This window comes from Cnephaeus nilssonii (assembly GCF_951640355.1).
Source record: "Cnephaeus nilssonii genome assembly, chromosome: 9".
NCBI lineage: Eukaryota > Metazoa > Chordata > Mammalia > Chiroptera > Vespertilionidae > Cnephaeus > Cnephaeus nilssonii.
The window spans coordinates 29,132,009-29,150,170 of record NC_137080.1 but is presented as its reverse complement, the minus strand read 5'-3'; the positions used below and the strand labels follow the sequence as shown (position 1 = coordinate 29,150,170).

Below are 18,162 nucleotides of genomic sequence, written 5' to 3'. Positions count from 1 at the left end.
CACCCAGGTCCGCCCAGAAATCGCTCCCGAGTGCCTCGCCGATCGAATCCCCCCGGAAACCGCAGCCTGCGCGCGCCGAGTTCCGGGCAGGGGCTCCCGCGGCGCCTCGGCTTCCGGCGCTGAGCTCGCTGCCGCCCCGGCGCGGTATGGAGGCGAAGGAGGCATCCACGCCAGCAACCGGCGGCGGTTGCTCGGTGTCAGCGGAGGAGATCGAAAAGTGGATGGAGGAGGCCATGCAAATGGTGAGGAGCCCGGGAGGTCGCCGCCGCGGGTGGGAACTTCTCCGGCTCTCTACCCAGCCTGATCATTTGAGCAAACGCCCCATGTGCTTTCTTGTCACCATAATCTCGTTGGCGCCACGCTCTCTGGGTAAACAGCTGGCTTGAGGCCATTCTCACAGTGGCTCTGGGGAAGGAAAAGAGGAAATACAGAAGTTGTTTCTTTTTCGCTGGCATGAAGTATGCGTCAAATGTCCCTATTCAGCTGCTGTTGGCACATACGTGCAGCGTTCCCTTCTTTACTGTGAACACACTAGCAAACCCGCCAAATCACATTATTTTGTATTTATGACCCCTTGACCCCGTAGAAGGAAGGAAGTTGAGGATGTTTCTGGTAGAGTAGATAAACCAAGCCCCTGTACAGCCATATTCTACCATCCATCCATCCATCCATCCATCCATCCATCCATCCATTCATCCATTCATCCATCCATGCATCCTACTGCCTTCCCTTGCTCGGACTGTTGATTAAGGATGGCTCTACTCAGATTTGTGTATAATCCAAGCTTTCCCCACACTTATGTGTGTCATCGAGCTCTTTAACAAGGATAAAAGTGCACTCAGCATATATACAGGGTGTCCCCCCAAATGTATACACACAATGCCTGTAGATTCTATTACATTTTGAAAACACTGCCTTTATAATTATTCAAAGTGTGCATACATTTTTTGGGGGCACCCTATCTATAATAATAAAAGTGTAATATACTAATTAGACCGGACATCCTTACGGATGATCTTCTGGACGAAGCCAGGGCTGGCTGGGAAGCCCGGGTCCTGGGTGCCAGAGGGAAGCCGGTGCCGGCAGCCGGGGGAAGGAAGGCCTACTCTTGCACGAATTTCGTGCGTTGGGCCTCTAGTTGATTCATAATTATGTCTTCATTCACTCCACAGATGTTTCTTGAGTGCACTGTGCTTGGCAGTGGGGATTCAATCCTGAAACTGTTTTCTGCACCTTCTCTGTTCTCTTGTCACATTATTTTCTCTGCATTCATGCACTATTACAGCTAAACACTTTTCTCTAAGCCAGGAGGCATTAAAGCATCTATGCATTTGTTACATAATGTTCTTCTAAACTTGTTTCTTATGCTTTTTTGAAAGTGAATCACAGTAAAAAAAAAAAAAATCTATTTTGTATTACAGCCCAGTAAACAGAATACAGATTATTTTATACTATACATACGAGTTTAGAGGTTAGACTAGCCTATGTACAGACCCTAGAATGGCCACTGACAGCAGACTAAGATTCTTAACCTTTCAGCCTCCGGTGCCTTCTATAAAATGGGCAGATAGTATCTATCTGTTAGGGTTGTATAGGGAAGTTCTTCACTTATTTGTAATAGTGGAGATTTGAAACAGTGTAAATATCGTTAAATGGATCATCTATTCATAAAGGAACACTGCAACCTTAACCCTTTGCACTCGCTTGCTTTTTTCTCGATTCCTTTATTCTACTCGGGATTTAATTTTTTAAATACCCCAGATTTTACAAAGCACGGCAGTAGAATAAAAAACTGGAGTTTCTTTTCATAAAAACTTATTTATTTGGATTTTTTTATATTTCAAATTATTGATACATTCAAAGAGTATAAAAAGAGCTGCTACCGATGCTAACCGTGTCGAGTCACACTCGACATCCGAGTGCAAAAGGTTAAAAAAATCATGTGCTGAAAAATATTACTCAACATGGGAAAATGTGTATATTTCTCAATGGAAAAGGTAGACTGCTGAACTGTATATATAGTATTAAATCTATTTGACTTTTAAAAAAACTACAAATATGTATATGCAGGCATAGAAAAAAAACTTGAAAATCTTCTGTTACAGAATAATAAATAAGTGGTTTTATTTTTTAACTAGAGGCCCGGTGCACAAATTCGTGCATCGGTGGGGTCTCTCGGCCTGGCCTGCACCAGTGCACAAATCCATGCACCAGGTCTTTAGTATACATATAAGATCTTCGGTTAATCTCTTCCTGCCCTCCCCCCTTCGCTCTAAGATTCATCAGTCTGTTCCATGTTTCCATGCCTGTGCGTTGAGTATCTGCCCCCTGGTGGTCAGTGTGCATCATAGCTACTGGTCAAATGGTCACTTAGGCTTTTATATATAGAGATGTATGGATATTTTACCCCCAAGTTTTCCCCCTTGAACATATCTTACTTTAGGAAAAAAGAAAGATGGGGTGTGTGAGTGTGTTTGTGTGTCTATCAATATCTATCTATCTATCTAGGTCTATCGAAAGAAAGCAAGTGTTCTAGAATAAATCAATTATATATTATTGGAATATTTATTTCCTAGGTGTCTGGTATTGGTATAATATTGTGCTGGGCCTGAGGAAAATTAAAAAAGAAATCAAGCACAGATACTTAGCCATTTCAACAATTGTGCTGTAATTGTTTCCCATGTTTTAGGCCTTGTGCGGGGTACTAAGGCTGCAAAGGTGAGCAAGTCGAGTTTGCCTGTGCAAGGATCGTGTGCTTGCCTCCCAGGAACGTACTGCTTAATGGATGAACGTAAACCATGCACCAATGAAAAAGTTAATAAGTAACATGTCTAGGGTCCAAAATTAGAGACAGGTATAAAGTGCTATCAGATAATAGGCAACACTGTCCTGATCAAATCAGTTGAGATCAGTTTGGGATGCTTACTGCATTTTAAAAAGAACAAAAGCAATGTGGGCTGGTGGAAAGGAAGGGAGTGGTTGATCAAAGCAGGGTAACTGTCAAGTGCCAAGAAATGGAGGACTTTGTCTTGGGTGAGGAGGTGAGCCAGCTGTCTATCTAGAAAAGGGCTTCCTAACCTGAAACTATATAATAACATTATGTGCATACGCCTGTTCCATGCAATGTGAGAGAGTTCATAACTTTCATCAGATGCTCAAAGGGGATTTGACTGCAGTTTTCACAGACTCCTGATGAGTCCCCAGATATATTTCCTTTGAAAGGGTGTGTATGGGGGGAGGGAGAAAGCTGGAGGAAAAAAAACAAGTTAGCCAGAAAACTCTTAGGTAGAAGGTAACAACATCCAAAAGATTACACTACAGCAGTTCCTGCTAATGACACTCAGAAGCTCTGTTTTCCTCTATCACCTTTAAATTCCTCAACCTGCCACTGGCAACCTCCCAACTTCCACCTATCCACCTTACCAGCCTAATTCTTCATTATTCTTCTAGGTTCTTGGTTCTTAACCTTTTCACCATTCTACCCAAATTGCCTCCATATCACTGACCCTTCTTTCTTGGCCTGTTTTTTTCTCAGGTCTTTCCTAACACCAGACACTCCTGGTTTTCCTCCTGCCTCGCTAGGCATCTCTTAGTCTGCATTCCAAGATACTTCTCATTTGCTCCACCTTTTTTTTTTTTTTAACTTTTCATTTTGAAATAATTATAGTTTCACAGGAAATTGCAAAAAAGTGTCCAGGGAAGGCCCATATACCGTTCACCCAGTTTCCTGCAATGCTAGCATTTTACATAACACTAGTACAATATCAAAACCAGGAAGGTGACATCAATGCAGTCTGAGTTTATTCAGGTTGCCTCATCTTTATAGGCACTCGTGTGTGTGCATGTGTGTGTGTAGTTCTGTGTAATTTTGTCACATGTCTAGTTTTGTTTAATTACCACCAGAACTGCTCCATAACTACAGGTTCGCTGATGCTGCCCTTTTATGGCCACCATCTCCTCCCAACCCTAAACCCAGGCAGCCACTTGTCTGTTCCCCATACCTATAATTTTGTCATTCAGGAATGTTATATACAAGAATATGTAAACTTTTGAGATTTTTTTTTCCATTCAACATAATTTCCTTGAGATTCATCCAACTTGTTGAGTCAATCAATAGTTCATTCCTTTTTATAGTTCATTCCTTTTTTTTGCTGTGTTGTTTTCCCATGGTATGAAGGTACCGGAGTTTGTCTCAGTATTCCCCCACTGAAGGACGTTTGGGTCATTTCCAGTTTTGGGCTATTATGAATAAAACTTCTATGAACATTTGTGTCTATATATGAAATTATGTATTGTAGGAACATAAGGTTTCATTTTCCTGGGTAAATATATGTGCAAGAGTGCAATTGCTGGGTTATGTGTTAAGTGCATATTTAGTTTTTTAAGAAACTGCCCAAATATTTTTCAGAGTTGCTTGTACCATTTACATTTTACATTCCTACCAGCAGTGTATGAGTGATTCTGTTTCTCCATAGCCTTCCCAGCATTTGGTGTTTTTAACTTTTCATTTGAGCCATCCTGATAGGTGTGTAATACCATCACATTGTGGTTTTAATTTGCATTTTCCTAATGGCTAATGTTGTGGACGTTTTTTCATGTACTTATTTGCCATTTGTATGCCTTCTTTGGCTAAATGTCTTTTAATATATTTTGCCCATTTTTTAAGGGGCTTGTTTGGAGTTTCTTGTTGCATTTTTGAGAGTTCTTTACATAGTCTACATACTAGATCTTTGTTCAGTATGTGGTTTGCAAATATCTCCTTCCAGTTTTAGTTTGTCTTTTCTTCCTCTTACTGGGGGTATTAGTTTCCTATGGCTTTTGTAACAAATTGCTACAAACTTGGTGGCATAAAACAATAAGTTTATTCTCTTATTTTTCTGCAGGCCAGGAGTCAGCAATCAGTTTCTCTGGGCCACCAATGTTTCAGCAGGGCTGAGCGCCCTCTGGAGGCTCTAACGGACATATTTCCTTGGCTTTTCCGGATTCCAGAGCAAGCTTGTTAGCTATTGCGAATCAATCTATTATGACCATTCTTTTGCTGTTTTTCTTTCTTTCTTTTTTTGTAGATATACAATCCCTTTTCTTAAAGGAACATTCATGAGTAGAATTTGTCCATAGGCGATATGTTTGTTTACTTTTAAAGGAAACTTCCAAAATGTTCTCCAAGGTGGTTGTGCCATTTTCACCTAGCGTGCTCCTCAGCTTTTCAAAAAAAAAAAGTATGTTACTGAAACGCTAGAGGATATTTTCTGTCCTTTTTAGAGAAACAAAATTAAGCAAGTAGAATTTCAACAAGGAAAGATTTTTAAGAAAGGATTTATGTCATTTATTCTTCTACCTCTTTGTAAATATATATATACTCTCTCTGAAAAGGTGCATAGACCCTGGAAATTTAAAAACAAGAGTCAGTAAGTCTTTTGATCACCTCTGCTTCCAATGAGGAAAAATACATCAGGAGCTCAGGACCTATGAAGGGATTTGTTTCTGATCTCCCTTCATATGGACGCCCAGAGAGCAAGGGCACTAAGTACTGAGCTGTATCTGAGAGAAGGGAAAGGTCAGCCGCATTTTTCTGTTCTAGTATTTATACATGCGTTTAGTGTTCTTGCTGCATCTGTTTCTTCCCTGTAGTCCTTTCAAGCATTGAACATTACATCTTAGATTTCCCACTTTGTTTTTCAGGCCAAAGAAGCCCTAGAAAATACTGAAGTTCCTGTTGGCTGCCTTATGGTCTACAACAATGAAGTTGTGGGGAAAGGAAGGAATGAAGTTAATCAAACCAAAAATGTATGTGAGTATAATTGCATATACAGGGCAATGACAGTAAAAGTGGGTGCATTTATCACAGCTGGTGAGAAGATGGGTCTCTGTAGAGTCCGATAAGGTATCAACGGAAGGGTAGTTTCCCTAAACATCTCTTTTTGTTGAATGCCTTTTTTTTTTCTTCTGATTCTAAAAGTGACACATGTTGACTTTAACACTTGAGTGAAACCTCAGAGGCAATTTTATAAGTACCGCGCACTAACCGATTGCGCTACTGGAGCTCCCTCAGAGGCAATTTTATTACATTGGTATGTCAGTGTAGAAGAAATGAGTCTATCTCTGTTTTAAGCAAAGCTAATCTATGAAAATTTCACTTTAACTTATCTATTTAACTCATGTCGCATTCTTTAGTAGCTCTAAAACAGTGGTTCTCAACCTTTCTAATGCCGCGACCCTTTAATACAGTTCCTCATGTTGTGGTGACCCCCAACCATAAAATTATTTTCATTGCTACTTCATAACTGTAATTTTGCTACTGTTATGAATTGTAATGTAAATATCTGTGTTTTCCGATGGTCTTAGGCTCTACAGCAGCGGTTCTCAACCTGTATTAAAGGGTCGCGGCATTAGCAAGGTTGAGAACCACTGCTCTAAAAGGAGGTATAAAGAAGCTATTTCTATTTCAGATAATTCAATGGGATGAAGTCTCCACTACATGGAGTATGTACACTTTACTAGGTTGTGAGACTTTTAATTTATTGTGGTTAGGTTGGGAAGTTCATGAATTAAGGCAACCCTTTTTGAATACGGTATCACAACGATGTGTCCTAGTAACTATAGATGAAGCGTCAGATTTTATGATTATAAGAAGTACTCGGTGGACTCAAGGAGAGCATAAGCCCACTCTCACAGACTTTGATCTTGTTGTGTGACCTTGGCAGCCAGGAACAAGCTGGTGTTGGTCCTAGTGCTATGTGGACTTTCAAGTTCATCCATCTTATCTATCAAAGACAAAACTGAGACTTAGCAAAACACATACAAAGTGGGAACACAGATTCCCAAAGCAATATGTGGGTGTCAAAATACCTGTGAGATAAGTAATAAACATAATACAGCAATTAGTGACTATATAGATACCTATATTTGGGAGTAGAATTTTGTATTTTAGGTAATTGTCATATGTCCCCATTTGTATTTTGTGATTTATTTGGCACAGTATCTTTAACATAAGAACTTTGGATGTCCTAACAACATTCATCTAACCACCCAATGACATGTGTTTCTTCTTTACATTGAAATTAACCTGGATTTATTTTGGTATTCTGTGTCCTATGGAAGATTATCCTATAATCACAGTATAGAAAGACTCCTGACCCCAAATGAGGAGACCTGAGTCCTACTTTGGCTTTAATACCACCTCCACTCCCCTGTTACCACCGTTATCACCTGTTCCATTGTGCAGCTTTAATACGTTCTGTCTTAGCTTCTGGTTCTTCTGCCATAAAAGAGGAAGTTGCTTAATATGATTCAGTCCAACAATTACTTATTGAGAACTATGGGGAGATTTGATTTAGTCATTCTGAATCTGATTTATAAAAAGCACTCGAGTTGGGGAAACTTTTTCAAGCTCCCCAGTGGGTTCTGGTATGCCGCCAGGTTTGGGAACCTCTTTTCTAAAATCCCTTCTGGCTCTGAGTTTATAATCCTGGCTTTCATGGTACTTGGGCCATTGTGCCAGCATTTTTCACACCCTGCCCTTGGTCACAGGTAAATGAGCAACTTTCTGTTTACCCTACTAGACATCAGTCTTGTTGAGGATAAAGAGTTTTATTCCACACAGAATTTAGCACAGTGGCTTGGACATAGATAACACTCAATTTAAGTTGTTGAATAAATGTGATGATCATGAGTATCTATATATATAAAAGCCTAAGTGACTGGTTGACCAAATGACCGGTCTACTGGTCACTATGACATGCACTGACCACCAGGGGGCATACACTCAATGCAGTAGCTTCCCCCTGATGGTCAGTGTGCTCCCACAACCAACCTCCCGTGGCTGGCCAACCTTCCATGGTCCGTCCCCCCGGCCAGCCAGGTGGTCAGTGTGCTCCAACAGCCAACCTCCTGTGGCCAGTCAACCTCTTCCCCCCAGCTGGTTGGCCCTGATCCGGACTAGGCGAGACGTCCCCAATCGCTGGCCAGGCCAAGGAACCCCACCCATGCATGAATTTGTACACCGGGCCTCTAGTTATAAATAATTGTTGCATAGCAGAGTACATTATAGCATTATACGGCATGTGCTTCCCATAATTCAGATTGCTTTGAGAGGTATAGGCACCAGTGTACCTCATTTTACCTGTGGGTAAACCAAGACTTAGAGAAAATATGTAACTTGCTCAAGGCCACATAATTAGTAATCTATATACATAAAAGGCTAAGCGACCATACGACCGTCTGACTGGCCGGTAGGTATAACACACACTGACCACCAGGGTGCAGACACTTAATGCAAGAGCTGCTGAGCTGTGGTGATTTGGCAGCGATGGTTCTTGGGTGACACATCCCAGAACCAGAGAGGAGGGAACCCGATTCCAGGGTGCGTCACCCGAGAACCGTCCTCTCGCAATCCGGGACCTCTCGGGGGATTTCGGAGAGCAGGTTTCAGCCTAATCCCCACAGGCCAGGCCAAAGGACCCCACCTGGCAGAGGGACCCTGCTCACTCCTCAGACGCCCTTAGAGCTGAGGCACCACCCCAGGTGCAGCCTGGGAGGGATCGTGGGAGGTTGGCTCCAGGGCGTGTTCAACCCATCTCACCCAGGCCCTCCCCGCCGGTCACCTTCTAATTAATTTCCTTTCAATGTGCATGAATCCATGCACTGGGCCACTAGTGTCACAATAAGGATTCAAATTTAAACGTGGTTGATTCCAAATGCTGTGTGATTGCTCCTGTATTCTACTGCTTACATGAGGTATCTGAGAGCTATACCAAAAACCTGCCAGTATATAAAATCTTATCCCAAAGAAAATGCGAGGCATTCAGTAAAAACTAAATGTAGATTTGCTTAGACTGAGATCAGTGACAGCCTTGAAAACATTTGAAACTGGAGCACATACTTATGAAAATTTCAAGCTTTCCCTAAAATATTCAGAAATACTAGGATCATCTTTTTTTTAAAAAACATATCTTCACTGTGGCATTTTAATTGAAGGAGCATCCCCCAAGTTCTTAGGTACTTAACTAAAATATAGCATGATTCGTACAGCATTTCAGATGAAATGTCTTTTTTGGTGATGTTACGGTACTTGAACTGGGGACTATGTTGTCAACTGCTAAGGGTGTCCTGCAACCTCCATTCTTTAAAACATTGGCAGAAACAGGAGGCCCAATTATTTTGGTATTTATTTTTGAATATTTGCAGAATACAGTTACGTGTAGCAAACATTGTCAAGGCAAGCTCCTCTCTCTTTTCAGGCTACTCGACATGCAGAAATGGTGGCCATCGACCAGGCCCTAGCCTGGTGCCGGGGGAGCGGCCGCAGCCCCGCCGCGGTGTTCGAGCGCACGGTGCTGTACGTCACGGTGGAGCCGTGCATCATGTGCGCAGCTGCCCTCCGCCTCATGAGTATCCTTGGGCTTCGTGGTTAACGTCTGTACCCTTCCTGTGAACTTGAAAGTGGCCGGACAGGTAACCTGTCCCTACAGAGACTTATGAAACAAATTCTAGGAGGTGAAGGCCAAAACGCTTTAGAAAAGATTTTTAAATAGTAAAATAACCTTTTTGGAAAATGTCTGTAAACATGGAACCAGTATATAAGCCAGAGATAGAAAAGCTTAGCCCTAATTTGAACTGTAATAGAAGAATAAATCATAATTTAAGTTAAAATAGGATAAAACTACATAAGGAAAGGTCTGGGGGAAAAATGCACCTAAGGCTTGCCTTTGGATAATAGATTTTGGTGATTTAAAAATTTTCTTTCTCGTTTATATGCTTGTGTTTTTTTAAATTTTTTAAAAATATATTTTTATTGATTTCAGAGAGGAAGGGAGAGAGAAAGAGAGATAAAAACATCAATGGTGAGAGAGAAACATTGATTGGCTGCCTCCTGCATACCCTCTACTGGGGATGGAGCCGAAACCCAGGCATGTGACCTTGACCTGAATCGAACCTGGGACCCTTCAGTCTGCAGGCTAATGCTCTATCCACCTCGCCAAACCGGCTAGGGCCGTTTATATGTTTTTATTTGTTTACTTTTGCCATAAATACCTATTATGATATATGACAAATTTTGTCAGAAGTCAATACAAATTAAAGAACAAACCAATGTATTATGATATAGTTGTAAATAAATGGAAAATTGATAGTTACAGCTCTTTGTCTTTCATAGAGTAAGTGACACAAATACTGAGTGCTGCAAGTTAGTCTTAAAGATTTAAACAAATTTATATAATAATTTAAAACTCAGTTTCACACTTGCATGTTTTTATCTACGTATTTTGCTGTGTATGGGTGAAACATTTGATCACTTTTAAAATAATACAGAGGGTTTTGAGTCTGATAAAATGTACAATCTCGATAAAGAGGCCAGTTATGGTCGACAGGGTTCTGTCCCCATCCTGCCGTACAGAGTGGTTCAGCTTTAGCCCGTTTTGTATGGGGGCACAGGATATATTTTATTTGGGGAAATCACAGGTAACAATATGTTATCTCTACAAGGTGAAAATCTCTGGATTAAATACCTACTTATTTTTTGGCTCTTATTCTCTAATGATTCCAAAACAACTGATTTAGAAAAAACCAGAGAGAACACCACACTGAATATTTGCCAGTTACATATTTAGTTTTTATTCTGTTTGCAGTTATGAGATATTAATTTCTAAATCCTCTAAACATCTTTTGTGTAACTGCATTGTATGATTTTTAAGCTTAAGCCCAAGCTTAGTTGTTTTAAGAGTAGCATGAGCTTTCCTCTCCAGAGTGGCCGGTGTAAATCCCAGTTTTGTCTTGAACTGCACATTCTCTGTAGGACCTTAATTCTCTCACATAAATCCCGCTGGTTGTGTATGGCTGTCAGAATGAACGTTTTGGTGGTTGTGGCTCTGTTCTAGACATTGCCTCTGCTGATTTACCAAATACTGGGAGACCATTTCAGGTAACATGAACTGTTATGCTTTTTCTTTCTTTCTAATGACTTTGATCTCATCATGGGCTTGTGAATAGTGAGCAGTTGGTGGGTATACCAGAAACCATGATAGAACTAGACAGGTTCTCAGGACTGCTGGTCGAATTCAGTAAGTGACAGGCAGTCATTTCCGGGTGGGTGCCCAGCTCAGAATCAACCGAATCTGTGTTGGAGGAGAGCCCCAGCCTTCCGAGGTATCTTCTGACAACCTTCGCCCAGGCCTTGAGGCATGCTCGAGGACACTACCACTGTTGGCGTTTTCACTTTGAGTGTTCCTGCCTCCATGCTATACCAAGTTTGTGTGAAGCTTGGCCTCTGACAGTGACAGTAGATGCTGTTTACCATAAACACAATGTTTTTGCACAAATTCAATAATTTGCTAGATTGCTGCATACTATTTTTGGTGTGTAGCAATCAATACCTGTATTTTTATTTTTTATCTGCCCTTGATATCTGAGCGGGTAGTTCCAGTGGAGTCCTGGGGGCACAGGCCAGCAAGGGTGAAGTTGAGGAGGAAATGAGAGCCCCCAAAGTAAAGGCCATGATTCTGGAAAATTCTCAGGGAGCAGCGGGGAGCAGCTTGCCTGGGTGCAGGGTAGAAGGAAGGTCATTGGGCTGTTTTCCCCAGCTTTATTGAGGTATTATTGACATCTAGCATTGTGTAAGTTTAAGGTATAAAACATGATGATTTGATACACGTATACAATGAGTGGCCAGATTATTATGATCTCTGAATGCATAATAATCTGGCCACTGAGTATATATATATTAGAGGCCCGGTGCATGAATTCGTGCATGGGTGGGGTCTGGCCAGCCTGACCCGGGGGAGGGGACATGGGCAGTTGGTCGGCCTACCTGCTGGTCAAACTCCTGTTCGAGGGGACAATTTGCATATTAGCCTTTTATTATATAGGATATACACTGAGTGGCCAGATTATTATGCATTCAGAGATCATAATAATCTGGCCACTCAGTGTATATTGTGACATGTTTACCACAATAAGGTGAGTTAACACATCCTTCACCTCACATAATTACCATATTGTCATTGTTGCTCTGATGAGAACATTTAAACTCTACTCTCATAGCAACTATAGCATATAGTATAGTTACCTTGCTGAATCTTAGATTTCCTGGAACTTAACCCTTTTATAACAGAAAGTTTGTACCCTTTGGCCAGTGTCTCCCCATTTCTGCCACCCCTCGGCCCCTGGCAACCACTCCCTGCTTCTAAAAGAAACTACAGTATATAAATACACACACATACACACACACACACACAATATTATTCAGCCATAAAAAAGGAAATCCTTCCATTTACGACAACATGGATGGATCTCTAGGGTATTATGCAAAGTCAGACAGAAAAGGACAAATACTGCAGGATTTCACTTATATGTGGAATCTAAACGTGTTGAACTTGTAGGAGGCTATTTGTTTTGATGGGGAAGGTTTATGCAGCCTCTGTAGGCACAGCCTCTGTAAGGCTCATTTTGAGGAGCAGACCGAGCCTGCCAGCCCCCTGTGCTGCTGCTCGCTGGGTCCTTCCTGTCCTGTATGCTGCCTCCAGACGGGCCTCCCTGAAGTCTCTGCTCTTATCATTTCATGCATCTCAGAAGGGTGCAATGTATCAAGTTCAAACTCCTGCGACAAGCTTTCAAAGCCCTATATCAGGCGTCCTCAAACTACGGCCCGCAGGCCACATGCGGGTGTTTTTGCCGTTTTGTTTTTTTACTTCAAAATAAGATATGTGCAGTGTGCATAGGAATTTGTTCATAGTTTTTTTTTAAACTATAGTCCGGCCCTCCAACGGTCTGAGGGACAGTGAACTGGCCCCCTGTTTAAAAAGTTTGAGGACCCCCTGCCCTATATATTTTGACTTTGTTTTTTCTCTAATTTCTTTCCTTATACTCCCTCAATAATCACCCCTGCCCCATCAGCTGGTTTCCTCACACACAACCCAAGCTTGTTCTTATTCTTTCCCTAATATGCTCTGTTTAGCCTCTTTAAATATTCTCTATCATTAAGGCAAGTTCACGTTTCAGATCCTTACCTTACCACAATTTCGCTTTCTTCCATGTTGTTCTTTTTTCCCAATTAGGTACCAAGATAGCACAAAGTGAACACTTAAAAAATCCTCTATAGTAAGTAAGGATTGACAATTTTTTTCCCCTGTAAAGAGCCTGATAGTAAATATTTTAATCTTTGTGAGCCATTTATGTCTCTGTCGCATATTCTTATTTTTTTAACCCTTTATAAAGATAAAACCCCTTTTTAACTAATCATTTTTAGCTGTGGACAGCCAACCCTAGCTCTATAGCATCAAACACTTAATGGGCCACAGTAAATAAGACCAGATAAAGATAACTAATACTTAATGAGCCCTTATGATGTGCTAGGTACTTAACAGGCATGATTTTATTTAATTTTATTGAATCCTCACAAATCCTTCTGGGTTAAGTTGCTATAATTAAATACATTTTACATATGAGGAAACTGAGGCATAGAGACTTTAAGAATCTTACCCTATATCATATAATTCATAACTTCAATAGTAGTTGATTGAGAAATAATAATTAGTTGATTGAGATGATATTTGACAGGCCAGATAGCTATTCTTTGGAAACATACTTCCCGTGTTACTAATATCCACAAAGTGTGTTAACATGATGTGTTTATATAATTATGTGTATATTGCCTTTTTTATGGAACACAACACACATTATCATAGGCCTATGTTCATTCTGAACTTTCTCTTTTCATCAGTGCATTCCAGGGTATCGGGCTGAGGAAGCAGTGGAAATGTTAAAGAACTTCTACAAACAAGAAAATCCAAACGGTCAGTTTTCCCTACTGTATAAAAAGTACCTCACTTCAAACAAATCAGGACAAAGAGCGTCTGACACGGCCTGTCTCTTCACCTTCTCTTTTTCTTTTCTGTCCTTCTCATAGCACCAAAATCAAAGGTTCGGAAAAAGGAGTGTCAGAGATCCTGAGTTTGTTCTAACGAAGGACTAATGCCCCTGGATGAAATTCTTGCCTGAACGCTGGCGACATCATTGAATCAGATGTTATGTATCGTCCTTAACCTGTGGGAAAAATGGTCTCTCATCATTTCTTCTGTTAAAGGAACAAGTGAACACGTTGACAAAGTCTGACAATTGCAATAAACTATTAATTAGTTTTTCCACAAGCTGGAAAATGAAAGATTGAGGTTTTAGAAATTAGTAAGCAGCATGATGCACTTCCTGCCAAAAGCATCACCAGTTCGGGACAGTGCTGTCAGAGCATGTACCTGCCCCGGCCTGTGCCACTGCAGACCCCTCTCCACGCCAGGCGTTGCAGAATTGCATTTTTCATTCTTTGCAGCCACTGTGTTCTCCCAGCGTGTTTGGAGCCCATGACTTCCTTGGAAATTGTCTGTGTTGCGTACCTGTAGACCATGATTAACTGGTCTTTTGAACAAATTTTTGCCTTTATAAAGCATTTTAGAGAAAATGCATATTGTAAAACAAGTACTTAAGTGTCATTTTAAATTGCAACATATTGCTAAAATAAAACCGTATTTGTGCCTTTTTTGAAGATGGATAATGTTAAAAATAGAAGATAAAAGCATAAAGGGGACAATTCCTTCTTTGTTATTGAACAACTGTATTGGGAATCAGTGAACAAAACAAAGAACCCTGCCCTCATGGAGCTTATGTTCTAGCAGGGGAGACAGATACTAAACAGAATAGATTATACAGCATGTGAGAGCGTGGTCCGGATTAGGCAAAAAGAATGGGCATGCCATTGGTGGTGGGAATGCTGGTTGCACAAGTAAATAGAATGGTTACTTTGATCTGAAATCGAATACAGTTCTTTCTTTTTACAAAAATCCAGATTTAGAATTTAAAGTCTGAAATTGTACAGTGTGAACACAGCCCTGGAAAGGGTATCCACAGCAGGCACTCCCAGATATTCCTGCTGGCTGGCTGCGGAGCTGCAGAGCTGGGCTGCAGTGCTCAGAGCTGGGCTGCAGTGCTCCGCGTCTGCCCAGAAGGGGGCCTCCGTGTTCTACCGGAAGCCCTGCTCCAGGCCCTGGACAGCAGCTCCTCAGTTGCATTTCTTCAGTGGGTTCATTTCCTTGATGCAAAGCATCTGTATTTGTTGGTTCTGCCATTTGAGCGATGTCTCTGACTTGTTTGTTTTGAATTACATTACAGGCTGGAAAGTAATTGTGAAAGTCTTTTTATATTGCTGAGAGTAGCGGCTAATCACAGTGACATGCTTCAGAGGATTTATAATTGTTCTATTTTGTACCTGTGTGTTTTTAACTGCATTTGAGTTTTATGGAGAAGAATAAGCATGATTTTAAATCTATAATAATCTTACATGTAACTTCTCTTCAATTTCTCCTGCTTTTAAGATTATCCTCTCGTTAAATTTTAGTGCTTTGACTAGTTTATTCCTATTTGTAGTCGGTCATAATTCATTTCTGGCTCCTTATGCTTTTCGGCAAGCAGACATCATTGCACTTACTGTCTTCATATCATTTTCTGGAGGATTATTTGCAGACAAAAAATCTTGGAATCTTTCCTCCAGAGAGTACCACCCAGTATATCTGGTTAAGCATCTTATGCCAAGTAGGTTCTTAGTAAACAAGTGTTAAATAAAATTATTAATTGGAATTTGGGAGGAAATAAGCAATAAAGAGACTATCTAGGGTAAAAAGCCAAAACCAAAAATGGTATGTGTCTATTTTAACCCAGAGATAGTCACTACTAAACGGATCTAGAAAATATAATAAGAAAAGTATAATATGCTAATTAGACCAGACAGCCAAACGACCTGCCAGACGTCCGTCCTTCCAGACAAAGCTGGGGCTGCGAGGGCCGAGGCAGCCACCATAGCTGTGAGGGCCGAGCCCCTTGCATGAATTTCATGCATCAGGCCTCTAGTAAAACTATAAACAGGAAAGGATAGAAAAGACTTACCAATATACATATGTTCTGGTTTTGTTGTGTTTTGGAGAGTGGGTATTTTCTAATTCTTAAGCATGGCTGAAAATTTTAATTTTGGTTATGACCTTTTTGATTATCCAGTGACTGACATAGAAAAGTCTCCTAAATTTTTGGTCTTAGGCACAGTTCCCTGCCTAATTATTATTATTTTTTTTTGGGGGGGGGGTCAGTATAGATGGTGTATTGCAGATTGGAGGTTGGCACCTCCAGTGCTGGTATAGGACCATTATGGGGTCATAGACATTAAGGCTGAGGCATTCTGACAGCAATTTCGAGGTGGTGGGGAGGAGTTGTGGATAGCTGATGCGGCGATCTTGCTTTCTGAGTACCACATTCCCTAGCTACTTAGACATGGCTTAAAATATTAAGATGCTCCAGTTAAAAAGATAGACTCCAAATGATTGATACTGATAATAACTAGCTGAGAGACTAGCTGAGAGACATGCTTTGTGTATAGATAATTCTGGAAGTTGTGGGATGCAAAAAGGTTTTAGAATTTCTACCCTGTTTAGAGAGATTACTGGGAAGTGATTGCATATATGTTGCTAGAGTATCCAATGTTTACTGGTTTTTGCAATGGACTCTGCTGAGAATGGGTGCTATATAATGCTCTGGCAGGCTTCAATCACTGATAAGCGATCATGTTAAAATATCTTTGCACTTTCATGTTACTTGGCAAAGCATCTCTTCCTGTGTTGTATTTGGAATATCATGGAGAGAAATTAGACAGCCAATGTAGGCAAGAGCTATTCATTTTTCCTTAAATTCTCTGTTTGGAAATAATTTCAAATGATAGCAAAGTTGCAAAAATACTCATGTATCCCTTATTCTTCAAACCTAGTGTTAACATTTTATAACTTTAGCTTTGTTATTTGCTCGCTTTCTTGTCTCTCTATTGGTATATCATGGTTTCTCTGAACCATTTGGTACAAAATTACATGCATCACACATCACGGTCCTTTACCTTGAAATGTTTTCAGTATTTCGTAAGCATAGGATATTCTCTTATATAATCACATTGATACATTACTTTTATCTACTGTGCCGCCGCCTACTCTCCTCTGCAATATTAGATCCATTCTGGGGTCCAATATCATGTATCTCATGTGTCTTTAGCTTCTTTTAGTCTAGAACATTTCCATGGCCTCTCTGCTTTTTAGGACATTTAAAAAAATCATACAGTCCGTCTTCCCCAACTTTTCCTTTTTTTCCTTCATAATGGTGTTTTCTCACGATTAGATTCAGGTTATGCCTTCTAGGTGATGTTATGTTCTCTGAGTGTCATATATGGAGGTACCCAAAAGCCATCTTCCTTCACCTGGTGAAGATTTTATCTGATTCTACACTATATAATTATTGTGTGTTTTTTCCTTTTCAATGAATAAACAGTTTGGATTGGGAAACAGTTACATTGTTTTTTAAGTGTACTTGACATTGGCAGAAAGGAGGGGAAGAAAATTAATGACATAAATTTCAAAGCAACTGTTAAACTATTCAATTGTACGCTTTCTCTTTTATTATGTTTGCCAAAATTTACAAAATTCCTTAATAAGACAATTTTAAAGAGGGATGTCTTAATAAAAAAATTGAAAGAAGTACCAGAAATAAGTTCTTTCTCTCTGATTGCCTCAGCAGAAGGTAATAATTATATCAACTTAATTATATTTGATAAAAATAGAGTTTGGGAAAATAGGTCTAAGATGTTTCTGGAATCACAGATGGCCCGTAGTGATCCAATAGGATGTGTAATTCTAGGTAGGTAGTCATTTGGCCATAAAATAGTTTTCTTGGGTTTCCATAGAGACATCTAGACTTACAATGTTTCAAGCACTGCTACGTTTCAAATGAGCATCAGTAAAAATAGCCAAGGCTCTTTAAAAAATAAAATTAAAAATTTTTTAAAGTAGTGAGATTCCTGGTTAAAAATCCACATTGAAGCCAAAGCTTCTCCTTCCCAGTCACTCTGCATCAACTGGAGAAGAGGCACCAAGAACTGGTTTCCCTGCCTTTTGGCAGAGGAATGAGACTACATTGACTTCATCCATGAAGACAACTGCCAACTATTTTCTAAGCCATAACTGTTAATTGTGTGTGGTGAGGGAAGGGGTGATGGGTGATGTTATTTTTATGGGTATAAGTTCTGGTGGAAGTTTGACATCTTTAGGATCTTAGGTTTTTTCCAAGTGGAGTTAATAAAAACAGGCTCCGGGG

At 40.4% G+C, this 18,162-nt stretch overlaps 1 protein-coding gene across 1 annotated transcript; it reads left to right on the top strand.

Annotated features, from left to right (window-relative positions):
- Positions 1-103: 103 nt before the first annotated feature.
- Positions 104-17,668, top strand: ADAT2 (adenosine deaminase tRNA specific 2). The gene is made up of 6 exons (XM_079779922.1): positions 104-242; positions 5,683-5,787; positions 9,240-9,390; positions 10,812-10,918; positions 13,715-13,787; positions 13,901-17,668. The coding sequence occupies exons 1-6, from the start codon at positions 147-149 to the stop codon at positions 13,942-13,944; spliced, it is 576 nt and encodes a 191-aa protein (XP_079636048.1). The 5' UTR covers positions 104-146; the 3' UTR covers positions 13,945-17,668.
- The last annotated feature ends 494 nt before the right edge of the window (positions 17,669-18,162 follow it).

What these genes read in the sequence shown, in the direction of transcription:
- ADAT2 (XM_079779922.1), top strand. Translation starts at nt 147, where the DNA reads ATGGAGGCGAAGGAGGCATCCACGCCAGCAACCGGCGGCGGTTGCTCG. An exon ending in TGGAGGAGGCCATGCAAATG is followed by an intron (nt 243 to 5,682) that starts GTGAGGAGCCCG and finishes TTTGTTTTTCAG; the next exon opens with GCCAAAGAAGCCCTAGAAAA. An exon ending in AAGTTAATCAAACCAAAAAT is followed by an intron (nt 5,788 to 9,239) that starts GTATGTGAGTAT and finishes CTCTCTTTTCAG; the next exon opens with GCTACTCGACATGCAGAAAT.